This window comes from Leptonychotes weddellii, chromosome 6 (genome assembly GCF_054177405.1).
Source record: "Leptonychotes weddellii isolate Sample4059 chromosome 6, ASM5417740v2, whole genome shotgun sequence".
Classification (NCBI taxonomy): Eukaryota; Metazoa; Chordata; class Mammalia; order Carnivora; family Phocidae; genus Leptonychotes; species Leptonychotes weddellii.
In genome coordinates, this window is record NC_138374.1 from 59,295,760 (window position 1) to 59,317,875 (window position 22,116).

The 22,116-nt window shown below is 41.3% G+C and overlaps 1 protein-coding gene across 8 annotated transcripts in view; it reads left to right on the forward strand.

The window, feature by feature from the left end:
- FAM13C (family with sequence similarity 13 member C) overlaps window positions 1-22,116 on the forward strand; it is a 141,591-nt gene that overhangs the window by 85,195 nt on the left and 34,280 nt on the right. For 4 of the 8 annotated variants that reach the window (XM_081824229.1, XM_081824223.1, XM_081824224.1 and 1 more), the window contains one exon: window positions 14,678-14,825. In XM_081824229.1, coding sequence (XP_081680355.1) covers window positions 14,678-14,825 — 148 coding nt within the window. The remainder of the gene's footprint in view (window positions 1-14,677; window positions 14,826-22,116) is intronic. The other 4 variants (XM_081824225.1, XM_081824227.1, XM_031030468.2 and 1 more) reach the window with 1 other exon arrangement.

Consider the following 22,116-nt stretch of genomic DNA (forward strand, 5'->3'; position numbering starts at 1 on the left):
TATGATACATGTCTTTCTCTGATTGACTTATTTCGCTCAGCATAATACCCTCCAGTTCCATCCACGTTGTTGCAAATGGCACAATTTCATTCCTTTTGATGGCTGCATAATATTCCATTGTATATATATACCACATCTTCTTTATCCATTCATGTGTCGATGGACATCTTGGCTCTTTCCATAGTTTGGCTATTGTGGACATTGCTACTATAAACATCGGGGTGCCCGTACCCCTTTGGATCCCTACATTTGTATCTTTGGGGTAAATACCCAGTAGTGCAATTGCTGGGTTGTATGGTAGCTTTATTTTCAACTTTTTGAGGAACCTCCATACTGTTTTCCAGAGTGGCTGCACCAGCTTGCATTCCCACCAACAGTTCACTCTTTAGTAGGATGTTCTTTAACCTCCATGTTTTTGTGGTCTGTCCAAATTTTTTTGTGTGTGTGATTGACTTCAAGTTTCATAGTGTTGTGATTTGAAAATATGCATGGTATGATATCAGTCTTTTTGTACTTGTTGAGGGTTGATTTGTGACCCAGTATGTGATCTATTCTGGAGAATGTTCCATGTGTACTCAAAAAGAATGTGTATTCTGCTGCTTTAGGATGAAATGTTCTGAATAAGTCCTGTTAAGTCCATCTGGTCCAGTGTGTCATTCAAAGCCACTGTTTCTTTGTTGATTTTCTGCTTAGATGATCTGTCCATTGCTGTAAGTGGGGTGTTAAAGTCCCTTATTATTATTGTATTATTATCAATGAGTTTCTTGTTCTTTTTTTTAAAATATTTTATTTATTTATTTGAGAGAGAGAGAGAAGCAAGCATAAGCAGGGGGAAGGGGTAGAGGCAGAGGAAGAAGCAGATTCCCTGCTAAGCAAGGAACCTGATGTGGGACTTGATCCCAGGACCCTGGGTTCATGACTTGAGCTGAGGGCAGACGCTTAACTGACTGAGCCACCCAGGCACCCTCTTGTTCTTATTATTAATTGATTTATATATTTGGTGCTCCCACATTGGGGGCATAAATATTTACAATTGTTAGGTTTTTTGTTTTTTTTTTTTTAAGAGAGGCAGAGAGATGGGAAGAGGGGCAGAGGTAGAGGAAGAGAAAGAATCTTAAGCAGACTCCCTGCCCAGAGTGGAGCCTGATGTGGGGCTGGATCTCACAACTCTTAGATCATGACCTGAGCTGAAATCAAGAGTTGGACACTTAACCAACTGAGCCACTCAGGCACCCCATGCAACTGTTGGATCTTGATGGATAGACCCCTTAATTATGATATAATGCCCTTCTTCATCTCTTTTTACAGTCTTTGTTTTAAAATCTAGTTTGTCTGATATATGTATGGCTATTCCAACTTTCTTTTGACATCCATTAGCATGATAAATGGTTCTATCTGCAGGTGTCTTTAGGTCTAAAATGAGTCTCTTGTATATATAGATGGATTTTTTTTTAATCCATTCTGATACACCGTGTATTCATTGGAGCATTTAGTCCATTTACATTCACAGTGATTATTGAAAGATATGAATTTAGTGCCTTTGTGTTACCTGTAGAATTAGTGTATCTGGTGATGTTCTCTGTCCTTTCTAGTCTGTGGTACTTTTGGTCTTTCTTCTCCAATCAAAGCATCCCCCTTAAAATTTCTTGCAGGGCTGGTTTAGTGGTCACAGACTCCTTTAGTTTTTATTTGTTTGGGAAACTCTTTATCTCTCCTTCTATTCTGAATGACAGCCTTGCTGGATAAAGAATTCTTGTCTACATATTTTTTCCATTCAGCACATTGAATATTTCCTGCCACTCTCTTCTGGCCTGTCTCGTTTTTGTGGACAGATCTGTTGCAAGCTTGATCTGTCTCGCCTTGTAGGTTAAGGACTTTTTTTCCCTTGCTGCTTTCAGGATTCCTTCCTTGTCTGTGTATTTTATGAATTTCACTATGATATGCCTTGGCGATAGTCAGTTTTGTTGAATTTAGTGAGCATTTTCTGTGCTTCTTGGATTTTGAGGTCTGTGTCCTTCCCTAGATTAGGGAAGTTTTCAGCTATAATTTGTTTGAAGACCTTCTGCCCATTTTTCTCTCTTCATCTTCTGGGATTCTTACGATACAAATGTTATTACATCTTAATAAGTCACTGAGTTCCCTAACTCTACCCTCATGATTCATTACTTTTCTTTCTCTTTTCTTTTGAGCTTCATTATTTTCTGTAATTTTGCCTTCTGTATCACTGATTGGCTCCTCTGCTTTGTCTGTCCCGCTTTTTATGGCCTCCATTTGTGTTTGCATCTCAATTATAGCATTTTTAATTTCAGCCTGACTAGATTTTAGTTTTTATCTCTGTAGTAAGGGATTCTCTAGTGTCTTCTCTGCTCTTTTCCAAATCCAGCTAGTATCCTTATAATTGTTGTTTTAAATTCTAGTTCAGGTATCTTACTTATATCTGTATTGATTAAATCCCTAGCCATGAGTTCTATTTCCTGTTCTTTCTTTTGGGGTGAATTTCTCCATCTCATTATTTTGTCCAGAAAAGAAAAGAAGAAAGAGAAGAAAACAAAAACAAAACAAAACAAAACAAAACAAAAAGCAAACAAAAAACAACAAAAAAACCCCCCTAGATCTTCGGTTTGTTTTTGTCTGCTTCTTAAAAGAATCTAGATCTCAAAATACAAATATATATATTTATATATTCCACATATATATATATGGAAGGAAACAACAAAATAAAAAACATTAAAATATTATAAATAAAAATGACAAAGATTAATAATAAAAATTTAAAAAGGAATTGAAAAAATAAGAAAATAAATGAAAAAGATAATAATAAAAAATAAGAAATAAAAGTAAAAAGGAAGCTATATCCTGTTTCCTCTAGAGCTGAAGTTTTGCAGCACTGTTTTTAGTAGACTTGTGAGGAAGCTGTTTTTGCTGGTCTTCTGCGGGAAGAACCGGCTGTGCCGATTCTCAGGCTGACTTGTTTCAGTGGAAATATGCCTCCAGGTGTAAGTGACACTGGCCTCCACTAGGTGGCGCTGTTTTGTTCTCTGAAGGCTTTCAGCCCTGATGAGAAGGGTAAATATGATGGCACCCCTCTCTGTAGCCCTGGAGCTGAAAGTTCACACCCCCCACCCCCACACTCTTCATAGAAGAGCAATCGCTCACCTCTGTTGTGTTCTGTTTCTCTCTGATCCCTGTGTTCTCCCTGCCTGCGTCCGAGTTTTGTTTTTTTTTTTTTTTTTAATATTTTATTTATTTGACACAGAGAGAGAGCACAGGCAGGGGGAGCCGCAGGCAGAGGGAGAGGGAGAAGAAGGCTCCCCGCTGAGCAGGGAGCTCAATGCAGGGCTCAATTCCAGGACCCTGGGATCATGACCTGAGCCGAAGGCAGACGGCAACCGACTGAGCCACCCAGGCACCCCAACGTCCCAGCTTTTTTTTTTTTTTTTAAGATTTTATTTATTTAGTTGAGACAGAGAATGAGAGAGAGAGAGTGAGCATGAGAGGGGGGGAGGGTCAGAGGGAGAAGCAGACTCCCCGCCGAGCAGGGAGCCCGAAGCGGGACTCGATCCCGGACTCCAGGATCATGACCCAAGCCGAAGGCAGTCGCCCAACCAACTGAGCCATCCAGGCGCCCAACGTCCCAGCTTTTTTATCCCAGGCATGCGACCAAGTTTCAATATTCCAAATTTTAGGGACTCCCGGGGCACAGACCTGTACTGTTCCTCTAGGGGAGGGTCTTGCAGTGCTTTAGCTATTTCCCAAGTGGTCCCAAGAAAGCTGTTGCCCCATGGCACAGTGGTTCACAGTTTATGGTAACACAGAACAGAAAACTAGCACCAAGACCCACTGGTCCCAGGTAGCTTTTCTGTTCCCATGCCTGGGAACAGTGTAGCACCTTGGTGTCACCTGATCTTCTTGTGACCCAGAGGATCCTCAGACCACGTTGTCACTCCTGGGATTCCACCCCACCCAAGTCACTTGAGCACCTTTAAGCCAGGCACATCCCCCACTGTAGTGGATTTCTAAAAGTTCAGATTTTGCCCTCCACTCCTTATAATATTTTGTGGTATACTCCATAAGCCGGCTCCTTCCCCACCACCATATCCACAGTTATATCTCCCCCAAGACTACTCTCCTCACTTCCTACTTTCAAAAGCTGTTTGGTTTTCTACTTATAGACTTGCAGTTTTTGTTCTCTCCCACCTCTGATTGATTTCTTGAGTGTTCTGAATGCTTTGATAACTATCTAGCTGTCTTTGAAGGACAAGACAAGCTTAGGGTCCCCCTGCTCCTCTGCTATCTTAATTCCTCCTCTGCCATATACTTCTCTATTATAGGTTTTTGATTTGTGGTTACCACTGGGTTTTTATAACATCTTACATATATAGCATATATATTAATTTGATGGTTGCCTAAGTTCAAACACATTCTAAAAGAACCAAATTTTTACTCTTCTCTTCACATTTTATGTATGTGATATAATATTTTACATATCTTTATTTTTTGTATGCCTGAACTCTTTCTTGAAAATATTATTGTTTTATTGCTTTTGTGTTTTAACCTCCGTATTGGCTTTGTAAGTGACTAATCTACTACCTTTACTATATGCTTGCTTTTCCTTGTAAATTTTTTTTCCTTTCATACTGTTTTCCTCTAGTGATGACCTTTCCTTTCCACTTAAAGAATTCCCTTTAACATTTCTTGTAAGGATGATTTAGTGGTAATACATTCCTTTGACTTTTGTTTGTCTGGGAAACTGTGTCTTCTTCTATTGGGAATGATAATCTTGCTAGGTAGAGCATTCTTAGTTTTAGGTATTTTCCTTTCAGTACTTTGAATATACCATGTCACTCCCTTCCGGCTTGCTACCCTGTCTTCTGATTGGAACATTTAGTCCGTTTATATGTGAACTAGTTATTGTTAGGTATGTTTTTATTTCCATTTTGTTGTTTTCTGCTTGTTTTTATAGTTCTCTGTTCTTCTCTCTTTATTCACTAGGATTTGATGACTTTCTATAGTGTTGTGTGTAGATTCCTTTCTCTTTATTTTTTATGTATCTATTATAGGTTTTTGGTTTGTGCTTACCATGAATTTCATATATAACCACTTATGTATATAGCAATCTATTTTGGTTGGTGATTAAGTTCAAATGCATTCTGAAAGTGCCACATTTTTACTCCTCCTCCAACACATTTTATGTTTTTGATGTCATATTTTACATATTTTTATTTAGTGTGTCCCTTAAATAATTATTGTAGATTTAGTTGATTTTACTGCTTTTGCCTCTAACCATCATACTAACTTTATAAGTGGTTGATCCACTACTTTTTCTCTATGCTTGCCTTTACCATTCAGATTTTTTCTTTCAAGTATTTTCTTATTTCTAGTTATGACCTTTCTTTTCTTTCCTTTTTTTTTCTTTTTAAAGATTTTATTTATTTATTTGACAGAGAGAGACACAGCAAGAGAGGGAACACAAGCAGGGGGAGTGGGAGAGGGAGAAGCAGGCTTCCCGCCGAGCAGGGAGCCCGATGCGGGGCTCGATCCCAGGACCCTGGGGTCATGATCTGAGCCGAAGGCAGACGGCAACCGACTGAGCCACCCAGGCACCCCAACGTCCCAGCTTTTTTTTTTTTTTTTAAGATTTTATTTATTTAGTTGAGACAGAGAATGAGAGAGAGAGAGTGAGCATGAGAGGGGGGGAGGGTCAGAGGGAGAAGCAGACTCCCCGCCGAGCAGGGAGCCCGATGCGGGGCTCTATCCCAGGACCCTGGGATCATGACCTGAGCCGAAGGCAGACGCTTAACCGACTGAGCCACCCAGGCGCCCCTTTTCTTTTCTTTTATGCCAGTTCAGTGCTGATTAACTCCTTTAGTTTTTGCTTGCTTGGGAAACTCTTTATTTCCCCTTCAATTCTGAATGGTAACCTTGTTGTATAGAGTATCCTTAGTTCGAAGGTTTTTTGTTTGTTTGTTTTGTTTTTTTCTTTCAGCACTTTGAATATGTTGTGCCATTTTCTTCTGGCCTAAAAGTTTCTGCTGAAAAATCAGCTGAAAACCTTATTGGGGGAAGGGTTCCCTTATATGTAATGAATTGCTTTCTCTTGCTGCTTTTCATATTCTCTTATTTTCAATTCTTGAAATTTTAATTTTAATGTGTTTTGGTGTGGATCTCTTTCAGTTCATCTTATTTGGAACTCTCTGTGTTTCCTGTACCTGGATATCTGTGACTTTCCCCAGGTTAGGGAAATGTTCAGCTGTTATTTCTTCAAAGAAGTTTTATGCCCCTATCTCTCTGTCTTCTCATTCTGGGACCCTCCATAATGAGGATGTTAGTATCCTTGATGCTGTCCCAGAGGTGCCTAAACTATCCTCATTTCTTTAAATTCTTTTCTCTTTCGGCTCTTCAGTTTGAATGATTGCCATTACTCTATCAGATCACTAACCAGTTCTTCTTTGTCCTCTAATCTGCTCTTTATTCCCTCTAGTGTATTTTTTGTTACTGTTATAGTCTTCAGGTCTGTGACTTCTGTTTGGTACTTTCTTATATTCTTTATCTCTTTGTTAAGTTCTCACCAGCCTCATCCATTCTTCTCCCAAGTTTGGTAGGCATCTTTATGTCCATTACTTTGAATTTTTTATCAGGTAGGTTACTTATCTCCATTCTTTTAAATTGTTTTTCCTGGGGTTTTAGTTAGTTCTTTTATTTGGAACATGGTCTTCTGTTTTTCCATTTTGATTGACTCTGTGTGTGTGTGTGTGTGTGTGTGTTTTCTATGTATTAGGGGAAAAAGCTATCTCTCCCAGTCTTGAAGGAGGGCCTTGTGTAAGAGATGAACCTTATCTTTCAACCCTGCTCTAGTTCTTGGTTGTCTCTAGAATCTTTGCAATTGTCTAAGCAGTCTCATTTATTCTTGGTAGGCCCCAGTTGCTGAGGGTGTGCCAAGACTTACCAGTGTTCCAAAGAGAGAGATCTCAGTCAGCACTTAGTTTCAGGTGATTAGAAGCCAGACTGTCAGGCAGCAACTTTTAAAGTTTGCAAATATATATACTCCTGTGGGGCTGCAATTGTAAATTCTGCTGGCTTCCAGACAGTCATCTGGTGTCCCCTGGATGACAGGTGCAAAAATCAGAGCTTCAGATGAGTATATATGCTTCTTTCTGGGAGGTACTGGCATGTGCTGTATCGAGGCCAAAGGAGAACACAAAGATGGTGTCCCTGCTTAGGTTCCTTGAGAACACCCCCATAGCCTCTAGATGTTTGGCAAACCTGAAGCCTGTCCCTCACACCAAAGGTCAAAAACAGGTAAATAAGCCTTTTTAACAGAAAGACTGGGAGTGTCTTTCTTTTATGCTTCTCCCTCTGACCCTCCCCCCCTCTCATGCTCACTCTCTCTCTCTCATTCTCTGTCTCAACTAAATAAATAAAATCTTAAAAAAAAAAAAAAAAAGCTGGGACGTTGGGGTGCCTGGGTGGCTCAGTCGGTCTGCTGTTTATATTAGCCTGGGGATGGTCGTAGTCGGCTAAGAACTGTCTCCAATTGTTATAGTCCTATGAAATGAAGGAACATAATGTAATGTTCTTATTGGCCAGAAGAGTGAGTAAGGTGATCCAGGAGTGTTCCCTTTGTGGACCGTGCATGCTCGCTGGCCTTTGTAAGGCAGTGGGAGAACACAGGACACACAGACAATGAGCCTGCAGGCCATAGCATGACAGTGGGAGACTGCAGGGCAAGGGTGTGCCTGCCAGCTCTAGCAGGGCAGTGGAAGAGTGCGGGGCTAGGGCACACCTGCCTGTACTATCAAGTTAGAGAGAGAGTACAAAAGTGTCACATGCCAGTGCCTCTGTCCCCACAGAGAGTCCTTATAGTTCCCTGCCCCTCCAGTAGATGGTTTAACATTAGCAAATGAATCTTCTCCACATATAGTTTAAGCACTTTTAAAACTGCTGCTTTTGTTTGTTTGTTTGTTTGATTTTAAAGGTTTATTATTCATTTTAGAGAGAGAGAGAGAGCATGCACAAGCAGGGAGAGGGGCAGAGGGAGAGAATCTCAAGCAGACTCCCCACTGAGTGTGGAGCCTAACTCAGAGCCAAAACCAAGAGTCAGATCCTCAACTGAGTCCCCCAGGTGCCCCACAAATTGCTGCTTTTGTGCTAGTCCCCAGGGTTAGTTAGTCTGCATGTAAGCTGGTCATTTCTGTACAGTCCCTGGGTTTCCTGGATGTGGTTTTCAAGGTCAGACATTTTGGAGTTTGTATCTCCATTGTGGGTTCCAAAGGTTGGGGTACCTCATGTAGAGCATGAAGCCCTTGCTCCTTAGGGAGAAGCTTTATATTTGTGAGATCCCTCCTGATTATGGATCACCATGCTAGAGGTGGGGTTTTTGGCAAGATTGTGTGTCTGCTTCTCCTGCCCTTCTCAATGTAGCCCTTTTATCCTTTGTTGTGGAATAGCTGTTCAGCTAGTTTTCAGGATTTTTTTCAGAGGGGATTGTTCTGTATGTAGCTATAGATTTGGTGTGTCCATGGAAGTAGATGAGTTCAGGATCTTCCTACATTTCCATCTTAGTCCACCTCATCTTACTGAGTTTAGTTTTTAAGCAGAATATTTTTCAGAGCTGAAAGAAATTGGAACAGAAGTAGCCACTAAGAATTAATGTATGGGTTACAATACAGACTAGATTTGTGGACTTTAGCCCTTGGGATATAATCAGTGTTTTGGAAAATATGATTTTGGGGGGAGGGGTTATTCTCTTTAACACCTGTCCTTTTGGATAGTTTAAGTACTAATAGCTCCAAAGAGAAACTATTGAAATCCATTCCATGAATTGAAAATGAGACACATTGTAGTTTTAGAAAATCATTGTCTTATCATCTAGAAAAGCTCAGAGTCCTGAATTAAAATATGAGATTATAAACTGTATTATTCTCTGCCAAACATCTCATTTTTATATTTATTTACCAAGGTGAACATAACAAGGACATCACAATGAGATGAATTAAGTACAGTACTCCCTTTCCAGGTTGAAATCATTTGGTTGAAAGGAAATTTGGTTTGGGTTATCACATGTTGTGGTGGTATTGTCCTTGTTTAAAAAGAAGTCTTGATAATATCAGAATAGGGCCTGGATCCCCTAGTCAACAAAGGGCCCCTAGAAGTGAATAGGTTGTACTTTTACATTGAATTTCTCCATTGGGGAGTGTGGGAGTGATGGCTGATCACCTGGAGCAGAGGAGGCTGAACTGAAGTGTGTAATCCTTCAGTTAGACCTGGCTGTAAAGCTTGCTGGGCTATAAGCAACACAGGCCCCAAAGGAATTAGCCAAAAGCCCACTCTTTCTAGGGTCAGAGTCAATTTAGCATTTTCCTATAGCCATCACCTTTGGAAGAAGTCCCACTTCTTTTGGCAAGAACACGCAGAGACCAGCAACAGCCATTTAGAAGGCAACACTGCCTTGCTTCTGAGCACTTAATAATTTATGTGTCCTGGTGTGAGTGTGTGTATATGGTGAGATGGGGGAGAAGCAGCCCTCAAGGCGTGTCTAGGGCAGGAGGCTAATGAGGGCATCAGAGGGCCAGGAGTCAGCGAAAAGCTATTGTTCCTGGGACAGGTGGAGCTAAGCAGGCAAGCAAGGCAGCATTTAGAGTGGGTCAAGTCCCCAGGGAATAGGGCTACATCTCTCAAAGTATGGACCTTAGACTTCCTGTATCTAAATGACCCTGCCCTGGACCACAGAATCTGAATCTCTTGGGTGATCCCTATTCAAATGCACATCTTTAACAAATTCCCTAGTGACTTGTAATCATTTTAAAGTTTGTGGGCCAGGGCAGCAGGGCAGCTTGAAATTGGATACTCAGAAGGGCCTAAAGAGTTCAGGAAATAAAAACTAATGTGCAATGGCAGTCCTTTTGTTGGTTGGCTCCTGTACTTCTCGTTGTACTGGGTATGGCCGTGAACAATGGAGGCATGGTGCCAGCCCTCTTGGAGCTAGAAAGAGCCAATAAACAATGGGGAAGTGAACGAAATTACATATTATAGTGAGTGTTAGAAAGGAAATAAGATGCTAACAGAGAAATTGGGGGGTGCTGTTTAGATAAGGTAATCAAAACTGGCTCGAGAATTTGATAGAAATTTGACTGTGAAGCGCCTATAGCTAAATCAGGCCTGGGGAGGTGGGGTCAGGAAGCAGATGGAAAGAAAGGGTAGTGTGTGGGGGGAGGAGCTGGGAGGTGGGTAATGGAGGAAATGTACATGGAAAACATTAAAATCAGAGAAGAAGAATGCTAAGTAAAACTGGGGATGTTCGGGGACCCAGTTTTATCCCCAACTTTGAGCAAATATCCAATTTGATCTTCATATCACCCTAGAGAATCTATATACAGTTCTTAGATAAAAGGATGTGAGAGGGCCACTAAACCTCTTCACAGAAATTAAAAGTAAGCTGTCCCTACTTTGCAACTGGTGAATTGCAGACAAAGGCACCTTAAAATAGTATTTAACCATCCAGCCTGTGTGGGTGTCCTCCATTCCAACCCAACTAAAGAGGGACCTGGTAATTGCTTAGCAGAGAAAAGTGAGTAGAGTGTTTTCTAAAACAAGTAGCATATTTTCCATTATGTAAAAGAGAAAAAATTAACTTTTAGAAAGCCACACCTAGGTTTCACGGACTTCTCTTTGGTTTCGTTCATAACCAGATGGGAGAGCTGGGGAGAGCTGCATTAAAAGCAGCCTGAGCCTCGGAGCTGCGTGTGTGGTGTTACATCTGTGTAGGGGCACAATGTGCAGTGTGATTTGTCCATGGGCCTTCTCCAGGGTTTATCTGCAGGGCTCAGTCCTGATGCGACAGGCTGGATGTCTTCTGTTGCCCACTGGAAGGACATGTGATGGTGGCATAGATTGCTCACAGGTAAAGCCCCCACCCCACCATTGTCCTGGCTTTCCTGGTCATCAGGAGGGTATCACTTTATGGGCCCATCCCACACAGGGTGTCCAGATCCCCGCTCTCCATTCCTATGTTGAGGAACAGCAGCTCGTCTTCAGGTAATGGGTCAGTTTGGGGTGGGGAAGGAATATAGTTGATGACAGCTGGTTGCAGAGTTTCTTCCGTTCTGCTCTCTTGTCCGCAGGTATAGCAGCTTATTTTTTCCCTTTTACTTGGAGGTCTTATACCTTTAGACCTTCATCTTCTCCCTCCTATTTCATTTGCCACTTGTTTTCTTCTCCATTCCTTTAACCTTACTCCCATCTCCTATCTCAGAGAGGAATAAACCAGCCATGCAGATGGATCTCCTTTGACAAATCTCCTGTCTTGTTTTTGCTTCAGCCTGAGTACAAGGGAGGAAGAGGTGGGAGAGGAAGGTGGATGACAACCCAATTACTACTTCTAGCCGTAACTGGGTCTCAGCATTATACCTCACTCCCTGTGGGAGTTCAGAGGCCTCTGAATGTGAGCTGACATACTCCTATGCTTTGAAATTCTTTGCTGTGTGTGTTGCATGAACACTTGGTTCAGGTCCAGAAACACTGTCTAAGCACCCACATGGTGCCAGATTCTGTGCACCATCCTCAGTGTATGTGCATGTTTGCTTTCCTCTCCTTTAGAGTTGGAAAGGAACTTAGAAGTCGTCCAGTCTCAGGCCCTTTATAGACAGATGCAGAAAGTGGGGCCATGGGAGATAAAGTGATGAGTGAAGGCCTCAGAGTTGGTGTAGCATTTGGCCTCACACATGACCAGAGCTCTGCCCAGTGGTCTCTCGGGTGTGGAGATAATTCATAATAAACCCAGTGTTCAGTCCTTCAGTGTTTGCCATATGCTGGTGCATATGTACATATCTACAAAGTGCATTTCATGCCTTCCACTTAATTCTAAGAACAGGTGCCATTCTTACTGTTACTATATATATATATATATATATATATACACATAATATATATGAAGAAACTAAGGTTTAGAATAATGAAGATGCTTGCCCAAAGTTGGATGCATAGAAGGTAGCAGAGCTGACATGCCCTCTTTTACTTTGTAGAATATATAAGAACACATGGAATCTACAAGAAGCAGCAGGTTCCACACCCTTCCTCTAAATGTAGGGATGGAGGGCCTTCCTTCCTTCCTTCCTTCCTTCCTTCCTTCCTTCCTTCCTTCCTTCCTCCCTCCCTCCCTCCCTCGCTTCCTTCCTTCCCTCCTTCCTCTCTTCCTCTCTTCCTTCCTCTAAATGTAGGGATGAAGGGCCTTCCTTCCTTCCTTTCTTCCTACCTTGTATTAGTCTGCCAATACTCTGTTAGAGCTACCATTAAAAAAAAAAAAAGATACTACAGACTGGGTGGCTGAAACAACATTTATTTTCTCAGTTCTGGAGGCTGAAAGCTCATGATCAAGGTGCTGGCAGAGTTAGTTTCTCCTGAAACCTTTCTCCTTGGCTGGCAAACGGCCACTTTCTCACATGGCCTTTCCTCTGTGGATGCATCCCTGGTGTGTCTCTCTCTGTGCTTATAATGACACTAATCATATTGAATTAGGACCCCACCCTTAGACCTCATTTTCCCTTTAAAAGCCCCATCTCCAGATACAGTTACATTGAGGGTTAGGTCTTCAACATGAATTTGGGGAAGACACAATTCAGTCCATAATGTAACTCTTGGGTATTGTGAATAATATTGCTATGACTATAGATGCACAAATACCTGTTTGCGTCCCTGCTTTTGGGGATATATGCAATAGCAGAATTACTGGATCATATGGTTGTTCTATTTTTAATTTTTTTGAGGAAATGCCATACTGTTTTCTATAGCAGCTGCACCATTTTACATTCTCATGTCATCATTTCTTAATTTTCAGAATAGTTTGCTCTTTTTTGAAAGGTCACTCTGATCTCTAAGTTTCTCCAGTAGGAAGCTTGTCTGGAATTGTTCTTTTTGTCTCCTGGATGCCTAGAACTCTTCCCAGAAACTTGGTGCCCTTGCTCCTCTGTACCTCCTGTCAGTAACCTCAGGCTCTTAATTCCACACTCAGCTGCTGGGAGAACATCCCAGAAAGGAGGAGGGAGCAGTAAAAAAGTGACCTGATCTCAGGTACATGCCTCATCTGAGCTGTGGGCTCTCAGTCAGCAGCTCCTGAGCACAGAGGAGGTTTGTACCTTCATCTCTGAGCGTGACAGAGGAGGTATCTGGAGCCCGCTTAGCAGTGAACAACTTTGAAAACACTGCTGGGGGCTCATATTTACTCACGTCAACAGCATGGATGAGGGTATGTGTGTAGGAATAGGTACTCTGTGAGGGGAGGGGTTCGGTGTGAAGAGATGTTGGAGGTGGGCGCTTATGTGAGGTAAGGTGTGAGGGTATATAGGCGGGAAGGGGTGTGTGTGTGTTCTGAATAGATGTGAGAGTGGGAGTATGAGGGCGTATATATGGTGTGTGTGTGGTGGGGTGTTTCTGTGTGTGTGTGTGTGTATGTGTGTATGTGCGTAGTAGGGGATAAAAATGGTGAGTGTGAAGGGTAGAAATGAGAGTGTATATGGGGTTATTTGGGGGTTAAATGTATGTGCAAGTAGTGTGAAGGTGTGGGGGTTGGGCACGAGGGTGTGGAAGATAGGAGGTGAAGGTAGGGTAGGGTATAAGGGTAAGCATGGGATGGGAATGGGAGCGTGTATATGGAGTAGGGTGTGGTGGCTGGGTACGAAAGGTGGACGGTAGAGTGTGAGTAGAGTATGTATATACTGGAGGGTCATAGTAGGCACAGGATCAATGGCTCCGCTCCAGGTAGCCACCCCTGCCAGGAGCTCTGTGGGTGGAGGAGCTTCTGAGGCCTGCAGAGCTTTCCTGTTGCAGGGGAGTGGCACCCCGCCAAGGCCTCAGGCACATCTCATTTTCACCTGGTCAGGGGAATTAATTTGCTGGGCATCTGCATCATGGCAGGATACGTGCGTCAGTCTGTATGACTCTGTTCTGATTAAGAACCATGGGAGAAATTTAAAATGAGAAATGAAGGGAGTGGGAAGAGGGTTGTTCTGGGAGCTAAGAAATTCCTTCTCCCTCGGTGGCTGGGCGGGGTCACACTCAGTGACCAAGGCCCTCTCCCTTGCTCCCTGCACTCTGCTTTTGATACAGGCAGCTAGAGCCATCCCATGTGTGAGAAGCAACTTCAGAAGACAGACATGCGTGCACGCATATACCCTCCCGGATACAGATGTAGATCAGGGAGCCCAGAAGCCAGGCGGCCTCTGCAGCAGTAACTCTTTATGCACTGCGGTCTGCTGCAGTCTTCGTGGTTAAGGGATGCTGGCTTTTATGAATGGTAGCCTGGGAGGGGCCTAATGTCACTTGCTCCTGATGTCAGCACAATGAATGAAACACTTGCAAAGCGTAAAGCCTCAAGCACCCACCCGGGCAGCAGATACCATCTCAGATTGGCTCTCCTGGTGCAGCGTCTCCTCTTGACGAAATCACCAGTCCCATGTGTGACATATAAAGCCATATACGTTAGGATTGCAATGAGGCAGAAACTGAGGCTGCATGTGGAATAATGTGTATCTGATTCTGGCACAATCAGCTCTGCCTGAAGCCGCTGGGGCTGAGATCCTCCCCCCTGCCAGCCTCTGGAAGAAGGGGTTTTGCAGAGCTCCGGACTCACCGCTGTGTATTAGGCAGTTACTTAGCTAGCCCGATGTTCTGCTTTTGCTGGCAGAATTCCTTGCTGAAGCTCCAAGCCCTGGAAACTGATCTGTGCTCTGCAATTTTGACAAACCAGGAAGAAGCTGCTCAGGTGCATGGACCCAAGGACCCAATCCCAGCGTCGACCCAGAGTGTGCCTGTGGAAGGCGCAGATGCTGCAGGTAAGAGGCACGGCTGGGGACAGGTCTTCACTTGTACTCTCAGGAGAGTTCAGCTTCTTGCTGCTTTCCTAAATGTGGCCTCCTGTGGGAAACCATGCCTGGTGCAACAGAAAAGCTGAGGAGGTCCTTGAGTTGCAGTGGGGGAGCTGAGACGGAGCAGGAGGAATTAAGGTGTGTTCTGATATAGAGCATTCTCTCCAGCTGGGGGCCAAGCATCAGACTTAGGCATAAATAGGTGTCAGGTGAAAAACACTCACCACAACTCCTGGTCCTAATGAATTCCGACTTGGTCTCCTGTGACAAACAAGTGGTGTGCTTATTTTCTATCACTGGTTGTAGATAATCTGTACTGTCTTGATACTCATGGTATTTTTGAGGTATTCGGTGATGGGAGAGTTTTAACATTACTACTTGCTTTCTTCTATTACCTGCTTGTAAGATGATTCATCAACATAGGGAAAGTGGAGGTGAGTGGTGTAGCTCATTCTGATCCTATATTGCCTTTTTCTGTCTCTTTTTTTTTTTTCCGCATTAACTTCTGTGTTGAAAAGTCTCAAAATTGGTTCCATTTGTCTGACAGTTTCTCTGGTTTTAACCCCAGGGATGGTAGATTGGCTAGTAAGCAGAAGGCAAATTAATGCTCCCAGGAGGACTTAGTTAGGAAAGAAACACTAATTTATATGAGTAGAAATGAGAGCACAGCTTATCTTTTATAATACAGATGGGCCAGAGGTTTGCAGGCTGGTTTCTGGATGGCTGATAAAAATAGGCTTAGGTGAACTTGCTTCATGAGATGTCCTTTATCTCCAGGAATTGAAGGAAGAGATTAAAAAAGGTAATGTGTTTCCGTGTCATTGTTAACAGCTCATTTAAGACATTCCTGCTTAAAACTGATCCATATGGTCTAAGTAGGTAAAACCATAATCTCCAGTGTTTATTAAGTATATTAATTAATAATTAAGTGTATTAATAATGGTGGCTAATAGTAGCTACTATTAATAGCTTTATTATTATTGAAGATTTCTGTGATCCAGGCACTGTTCTAAGTACTTTCTATATTTTATATTAAATCCTTAAGCTAATCTGTAAAATAATATGCTTCATAGTTGGCTGTCCTTATCTCCTGGTGAGCTCCCCTTGCTGGGCTGGCCATTGTGTTTTGATGAGAGGCAAATAAAAGGGGGCAGGACCCAATGTCAATCCAGTTAGAATTTTGAGTCAGATTATTAGATACACTTTTTTTCTTCCACCAACCCCAACAAACAACATATAAAACACATAATGAAGTCTTAAGCCAGATACACATTAATTTTTGAGTTGTCTGATGTTTTGTATAGCTGCACAAGTATCTGGAAGAGAGTTATAAAATATTTCCATGTTGGATATAGATATATCTTTTCTATTTTAAATCATGACTTTTATGTGCATATATGTGTCTTATATTCTCCAAAGGTTAAGAGTAGTTATGCATTTTTCTCATTCTGGATGGACAGGATTTTGAACAAGCTTATTAACACTCCTTGTATAATGGAAATGCATACTGAGTTTATGTAGGAATTGCCCATACCAAAGGAATGATCCATACATTTCATGTTAAGTGTCAAGTGGCAGAAATGAACAGAAGGCTCCTTACAGAGGAGGCTTGTTTTGGATGCTGAATTTTCCAAAATGTAGGTGAATTTGAGGTGTCTCAGTGCTCTTTCAAGAGAGTCTATGAAAAAGAGGTTTTCAGTCTGTGCATGTGTGTGTGTGTGCGTGCGTGTGCGTCTCCACACACTAGTCAAGAATATTTCTGGCAAGTTTTCAAAGATAAAATCCATAAAATCTTGATGTTTTTCACCCTTGTAGAGCTTATGAATAAGGAGTCTCATGTAGCCAAAATGACTGCATAAGAGTGAAGAAGCTTCAGCCCCTATATTGGACCTTGTAAGACTTTGACGCATATCTTCTCTAATTTTCCAATAACCCTTTGACACAATCTGGAAACCACCTGCTAGATGTTTTCAGGGACCTAAAAAGTGTCTTCATTTGGCAGGGATATTGCCAAAGGAGAGGCATTTGGAATAGGTTTTCAGAGATTAATTTATGGGATCTTTTGTTCTCATTGGCTTCCAAGATGAGTGTTTATAGGAAGGTCATATTATCTTTTTAAAATTTATTTAATTAATTTTTTTGGTCATATATTTCCTAAACCATATGTCACTCAGAAAGAAGAAATGTTTACTCATCTTAAAGGCTCAGGGACTGTGAAAGGATTTCTGGAGTGATCTTTGACCACCTTGAAACTAATTTTTATGTGTGTAAAAATCCCTGTTGAGAGTGTGATCACATAAGATTAGTACAGAGGGCAATAAGTCTATAAAAGATTTATATAACTTAAAATTTTCTCCTTCCCAAAGTCTAACATCTAGCTCTGAGCCTTACGTGTATATATTCAATTAGTAATTTTTGATGTCAGTAATTGGTATAACAAAGACAAAGCCAACAGGTGATTTTTTACAGGACTATCTGGATATAATATGCTACCGATGCACACTATTAAAGGCAAACATTTATAAACATAAATTGACCTGACTTAAATAGGTTTCAAGCTTACTTTAGACTCAGTTAAGGCATGACAAGTAAAGTATGTAGGCATTTGAAATGATGGCCTCTTGAGATCAAAGTATGGGTTTTAACTTGGATTTATGGATTACAAAGGTCAGTCCTCCCTAGTAAAATATCTGAAATACATCCCCATTCTGGAAATGCAATTATAAACTGCACTTGCAGCAAAAACACATTTCGTGCCCCCCCTGGAGGAGCACTGGGTTCTGAATATTGTTGGTGAGCCTTTCTGAACATCATAATTACCAAGAAGCTTTTCACATATGGGGATTCTTAGTCCTCCTCTCTAGACAGTCTGAGGTGGAAGTCCTGTAATCTTTATATTTCATAAGCACTCCCAAGTAGTGGGAACCATTATTTAAGTGTCTTGAATTAGGAGAGAGAAGGTCAGGTTCTCTCAGGTTCTCTTTGATTTTGCTTCACCTCCGTTTCCTGGATGACATAGACTTATAGCTCAGTGTCTGTGACCAGTCAGCTCAGTCCATTTACTTTAGGAGGAGAAAGGTGCTCCAGCACCCAAGTCCTCAGGCTAGAAATATGTGGGATGGAACATGGACAAGGGATAGGGACAGATTTGAGGGATGTAGAGGCCCTTAGAAATAAGTTATAGACGGACGCCTGGGTGACTCAGTCGTTAAGTGTCTGCCTTTGGCTCAGGTCATGATCCCAGGGTCCTGGGATCGAGCCCCACATCGGGCTCCCTGCTCAGTGGGAAGCCTGCTTTTCCCTCTCCCGCTCCCCCTGCTTGTGTTCCCTCTCTCACTGTGTCTCTCTCTGTCATATAAATAAATAAAATCTTTAAAAAAAAGAAAAAAGAAAAAAGTTATAGATAGGGAACCAGCTACAAGATAACTTTAAGACTGTACATAGGGTAGGGGCGCCTGGGTGGCTCAGTTGGTTAAGCCACTGCCTTCGGCTCAGGTCATGATCCTGGAGTCCCAGGATCAAGTCCCGCATCGGACTCCCTGCTCAGCAGGGAGTCTGCTTCTCCCTCTGACCCTCCCCCTTCTCATGCTCTCTCTCTCTCTCATTCTCTCTCTCAAATAAATAAATAAAATCTTTAAAAAAAAAAAAAGACTGTACATAGGGTAACCAGTTGTCATGGTTTGCCCAGGAATGTCTAAGTTTTAACACTGAAAGTCCCACATGCTGGGAAATTCTCAGTCCCAGGCAATCTGTGACAGCTGGTCACCCTACCTGTAGGTTGCAAATTGCATAATTTGAGATGGAAACCTGCTCCACACTTAGGCTTAAAATCCCTCTAACTGCTGAAGCAAATGCTTCCTCTGTTGCATTAGTAAGGATCTCTTCTGGTGGTGTTGAATAGAAAATAGAATGAGCATTGTCTTTCAACTGCTTGTCATTTTCAAAGTTTGCAGACAGACTGTTGGTTCCACACGACTGAGCATAGTAACCCCTGTTCTGTCTGAACATGGGTGATTGATGGTATGGAATTTGTAGCAAAAGCTGTCACCAGAGATAACTGAAGACTTATTACTAGAAATAATAAACAACAGCAGTTCTTAATTAATTCTTTTATTGTAAAATTTTGGTTTTCAGCTTTCTATTTGGGTAGGAGCTTTGTTCCTAATGTTGATCATTAGTGGGAACTAATGTAATATATCTATTTATAGGCTGTAATTTTTCCCATAAAGAATTCTGCATAGTGTGTAGGTCTCTTTCTGATGTACGAGTTAGGATGGGGCAGAGTTAAAGAGAACCTGACCTTCTCTCTCACATTTCAAGACACTGTCGACTTGACCAGATGTTCCCAATTACTTGGGAGGACTTACTAAACTTACAGATAGATGTCTTGGCCTCTCCACCCTAAAATGCAAAATTAAAATGTAGGGATAGGGTCTGGAAATGTCCATGTTTGAAAAGCTCCCCCTGGTAATTCTGAGGCGCAGAGAGATTCAGGAACACTTTCTGGAACACAGTGCTCTAGTGTTTCTCTAGGGGATGCCTTGAAATGTGTTCTTGCTGCAGGTGGAGTTTATAATTAGCTTATTGGAACATGGGGGCATCTCAAGTGTCCACTAGGTGGATCATTCACCTAACTTGAGGTTTCATCCTATCTGGCAGTGGCCCCGCACAGTGTTTGAAAGTTTGTAGGACGGGGTCTCCATTACTTCAACCTCGTAAGTGTGCACAATTCCAAATTTAATTTAGAAACTTTGTTCATTATGGGTCTATGTGTATGTATGTTTGTTATTTCTAAATCCGTTCTGAAACTTTTTTTATTTGCAATATGTACGACCTGTTGCTTTAACTAAGAAATGGCTACCACCATGGAAAGTAGTGCTTCATCTTTTTGTCCTAAATTAGTTCCTTTAAAGCAGTGGTTTTCAGCGAGGGTTGATTTTATTTCACATTCACGCACCCCACCCCCAGCCTTGCGGATATTTGGCAATATCTAGGGACATGTTTGGTATTACAGCTGGAAGATAAGTGCTACATCTAATGAGTTAGAGGCCAGGGATGCTGCTGAACATCCTACAATGCACAGGAACCCCCTGTGTCCACCCCCACTGCCCCAAGAAAGAATTATCTGGTCCAAAATGTCAATAGTGCCAAGGTTTAGAAACCCTCCTTTAAAAGCCTTTAAATGCATAACATCAGCATTAGCTAATAATGACATTTTCATTTGTGTCAGACATTGTTACCTAGGTTTTCCTATTTTATCTTCACAACCCTATGAGGTAGGTGCCATTATTATCCCCAGATGAAAGATGAAGAAATAAGCTTAGAGAGTTAGTATAACTAGTTGAAGTTCCCACAGCTACTGAGTGGTAGAGATTGGGAAGAAATGGGAGGAGGGGAAGGGTTTCCCCAGTCAGACTCCATAGTTTAGTGCTTCACACTATGTTATTTGCTATCCAGTCTAAATATTAAGTCCCCATAGTTCTAATATTCTAGAATTTGAAATTAAGCCCATAGCCAATGTATATACTCTCTACTAATGTGTTTTGAAAGTCATGTTTTCTTTATTCACCCCTGACTTTGTTTTGTCAACCTGATGTGACCTAGATTTGTAGTTGATTGACCCGTTAACAACCTCTCCTCTCATAGTCATTTCAGCTCCTATGATCTAAACCATCTCTAGAACCTTTCTTGTGCCTTTCTTGATATGCATTTACCTGACCTTCATAGTGTATTCCAGATGGAGTCAAATAGAATTTTATTTGTAAATATGATACGATTAGGGGAAATTGGCAAAGTGCCCAAGGGCTCCCTCTATTATTTCTTACAACTTCATATGAAACTATAATGATCTCAATAAAAAAAATGAAAACCTAAAAAATATGGGCATGAGGATGTTTTATTAATTACAAAATATTATGCATGTTGGATTGTTTTCTAAACTCTTCCTAGAGATGCATACTCTTTTCTTGGCTTTTATGTCATTATCACTGTATATCATTAGAGCTCCAAAAATCCCATTCCCTACTAAACTTATAGTTTAGTGCTTATTAAGAGTATATGGATAGTTTTCTCCAGCTGTATTGCCTACTGGCCCACATTGAATGTCATCTGTCACTATTGAGCCTCCTCATGCTTTGTGAGCTGCTTCTGTGGTTGCTTAGCATTTTATTCTTTGAAAAATTTATCAATATCATCTGCATACTCAGACTCATGACTCTACTTCCTCCTCTATGTCATTTTTGAAATGCAAAATAAGATTAATTCAGTATCCATTTGCAAGGATTAGTACTGACGTGTCCATCAAAAAGATACTAATTCAACTCTGTTCTTTACTGCATATTGTTAAGTGGGTTTTGTAATCCACTGCAAAACATTTAGCTCAGTCATCATTTGGTTTTGTTTTTAAATAACTTCTGATATAAAAACCATGCCATGGACTTCTTGAGAGCCCAAATAAGTTACATTCATTGGCTCTGCCTTGTTTAGAAACATAGTTCTTTGCAGAACTTGATGTGCAGGTTGAGTGATCTTGGACAGGTGATTTGATCTCTCTGTGCATCAGTTTCCTTTTCTTTAAAATGGGAAAAAAAGAATAGTATCTACTTCTTAGGATTATTTTGAGACTAATGTAGAATAATACATATGAGGCACTTAGCACATCCTTCTTAGTAAATGCTCAATAAATGTCAGCTATTATTTTTTAAAAAGCTGGTCATTCTTGCCCTAGTCAGAGCTTTTGTTGCCTTTCTTCTAGTTGATAATGCTTACATTTGTCTTTATCTACTGTCGTAATTCTAACTACTTTCAAGGTGTGGAAATGCCGTTAGTACTGTTCATTCCCTAGGTCCCCTCTGGACCCTTGCATTTGATTGACATTATACTAATTCCCTTAAGCAAAAGATACTTATAACAGCAATAATCTATAGAGTGGATGGTTGAATAATTACCTCCTATTAAAGTTGAAACTATATTTGTTACCATAAAATCTATCCTGTGCTAAACCTATGACATAACTTGGCTGAAAATGATCTTTACTGTTAATTTTTCTCTGATGCTCTTATAACCATCTTCATAGTATCTGAAAGAGGGAGCTTCACATTAACCCCTTGTTTTCTTTTTTTAATTATGTTATGTTAATCACCATACATTACATCATTATTTTTTGATGTAGTGTTCCATGATTCATTGTTTGCGTATAACACCCAGTGCTCCATGCAGTACATGCCCTCTTTAATACCCATCACTGGAATTGACAAAT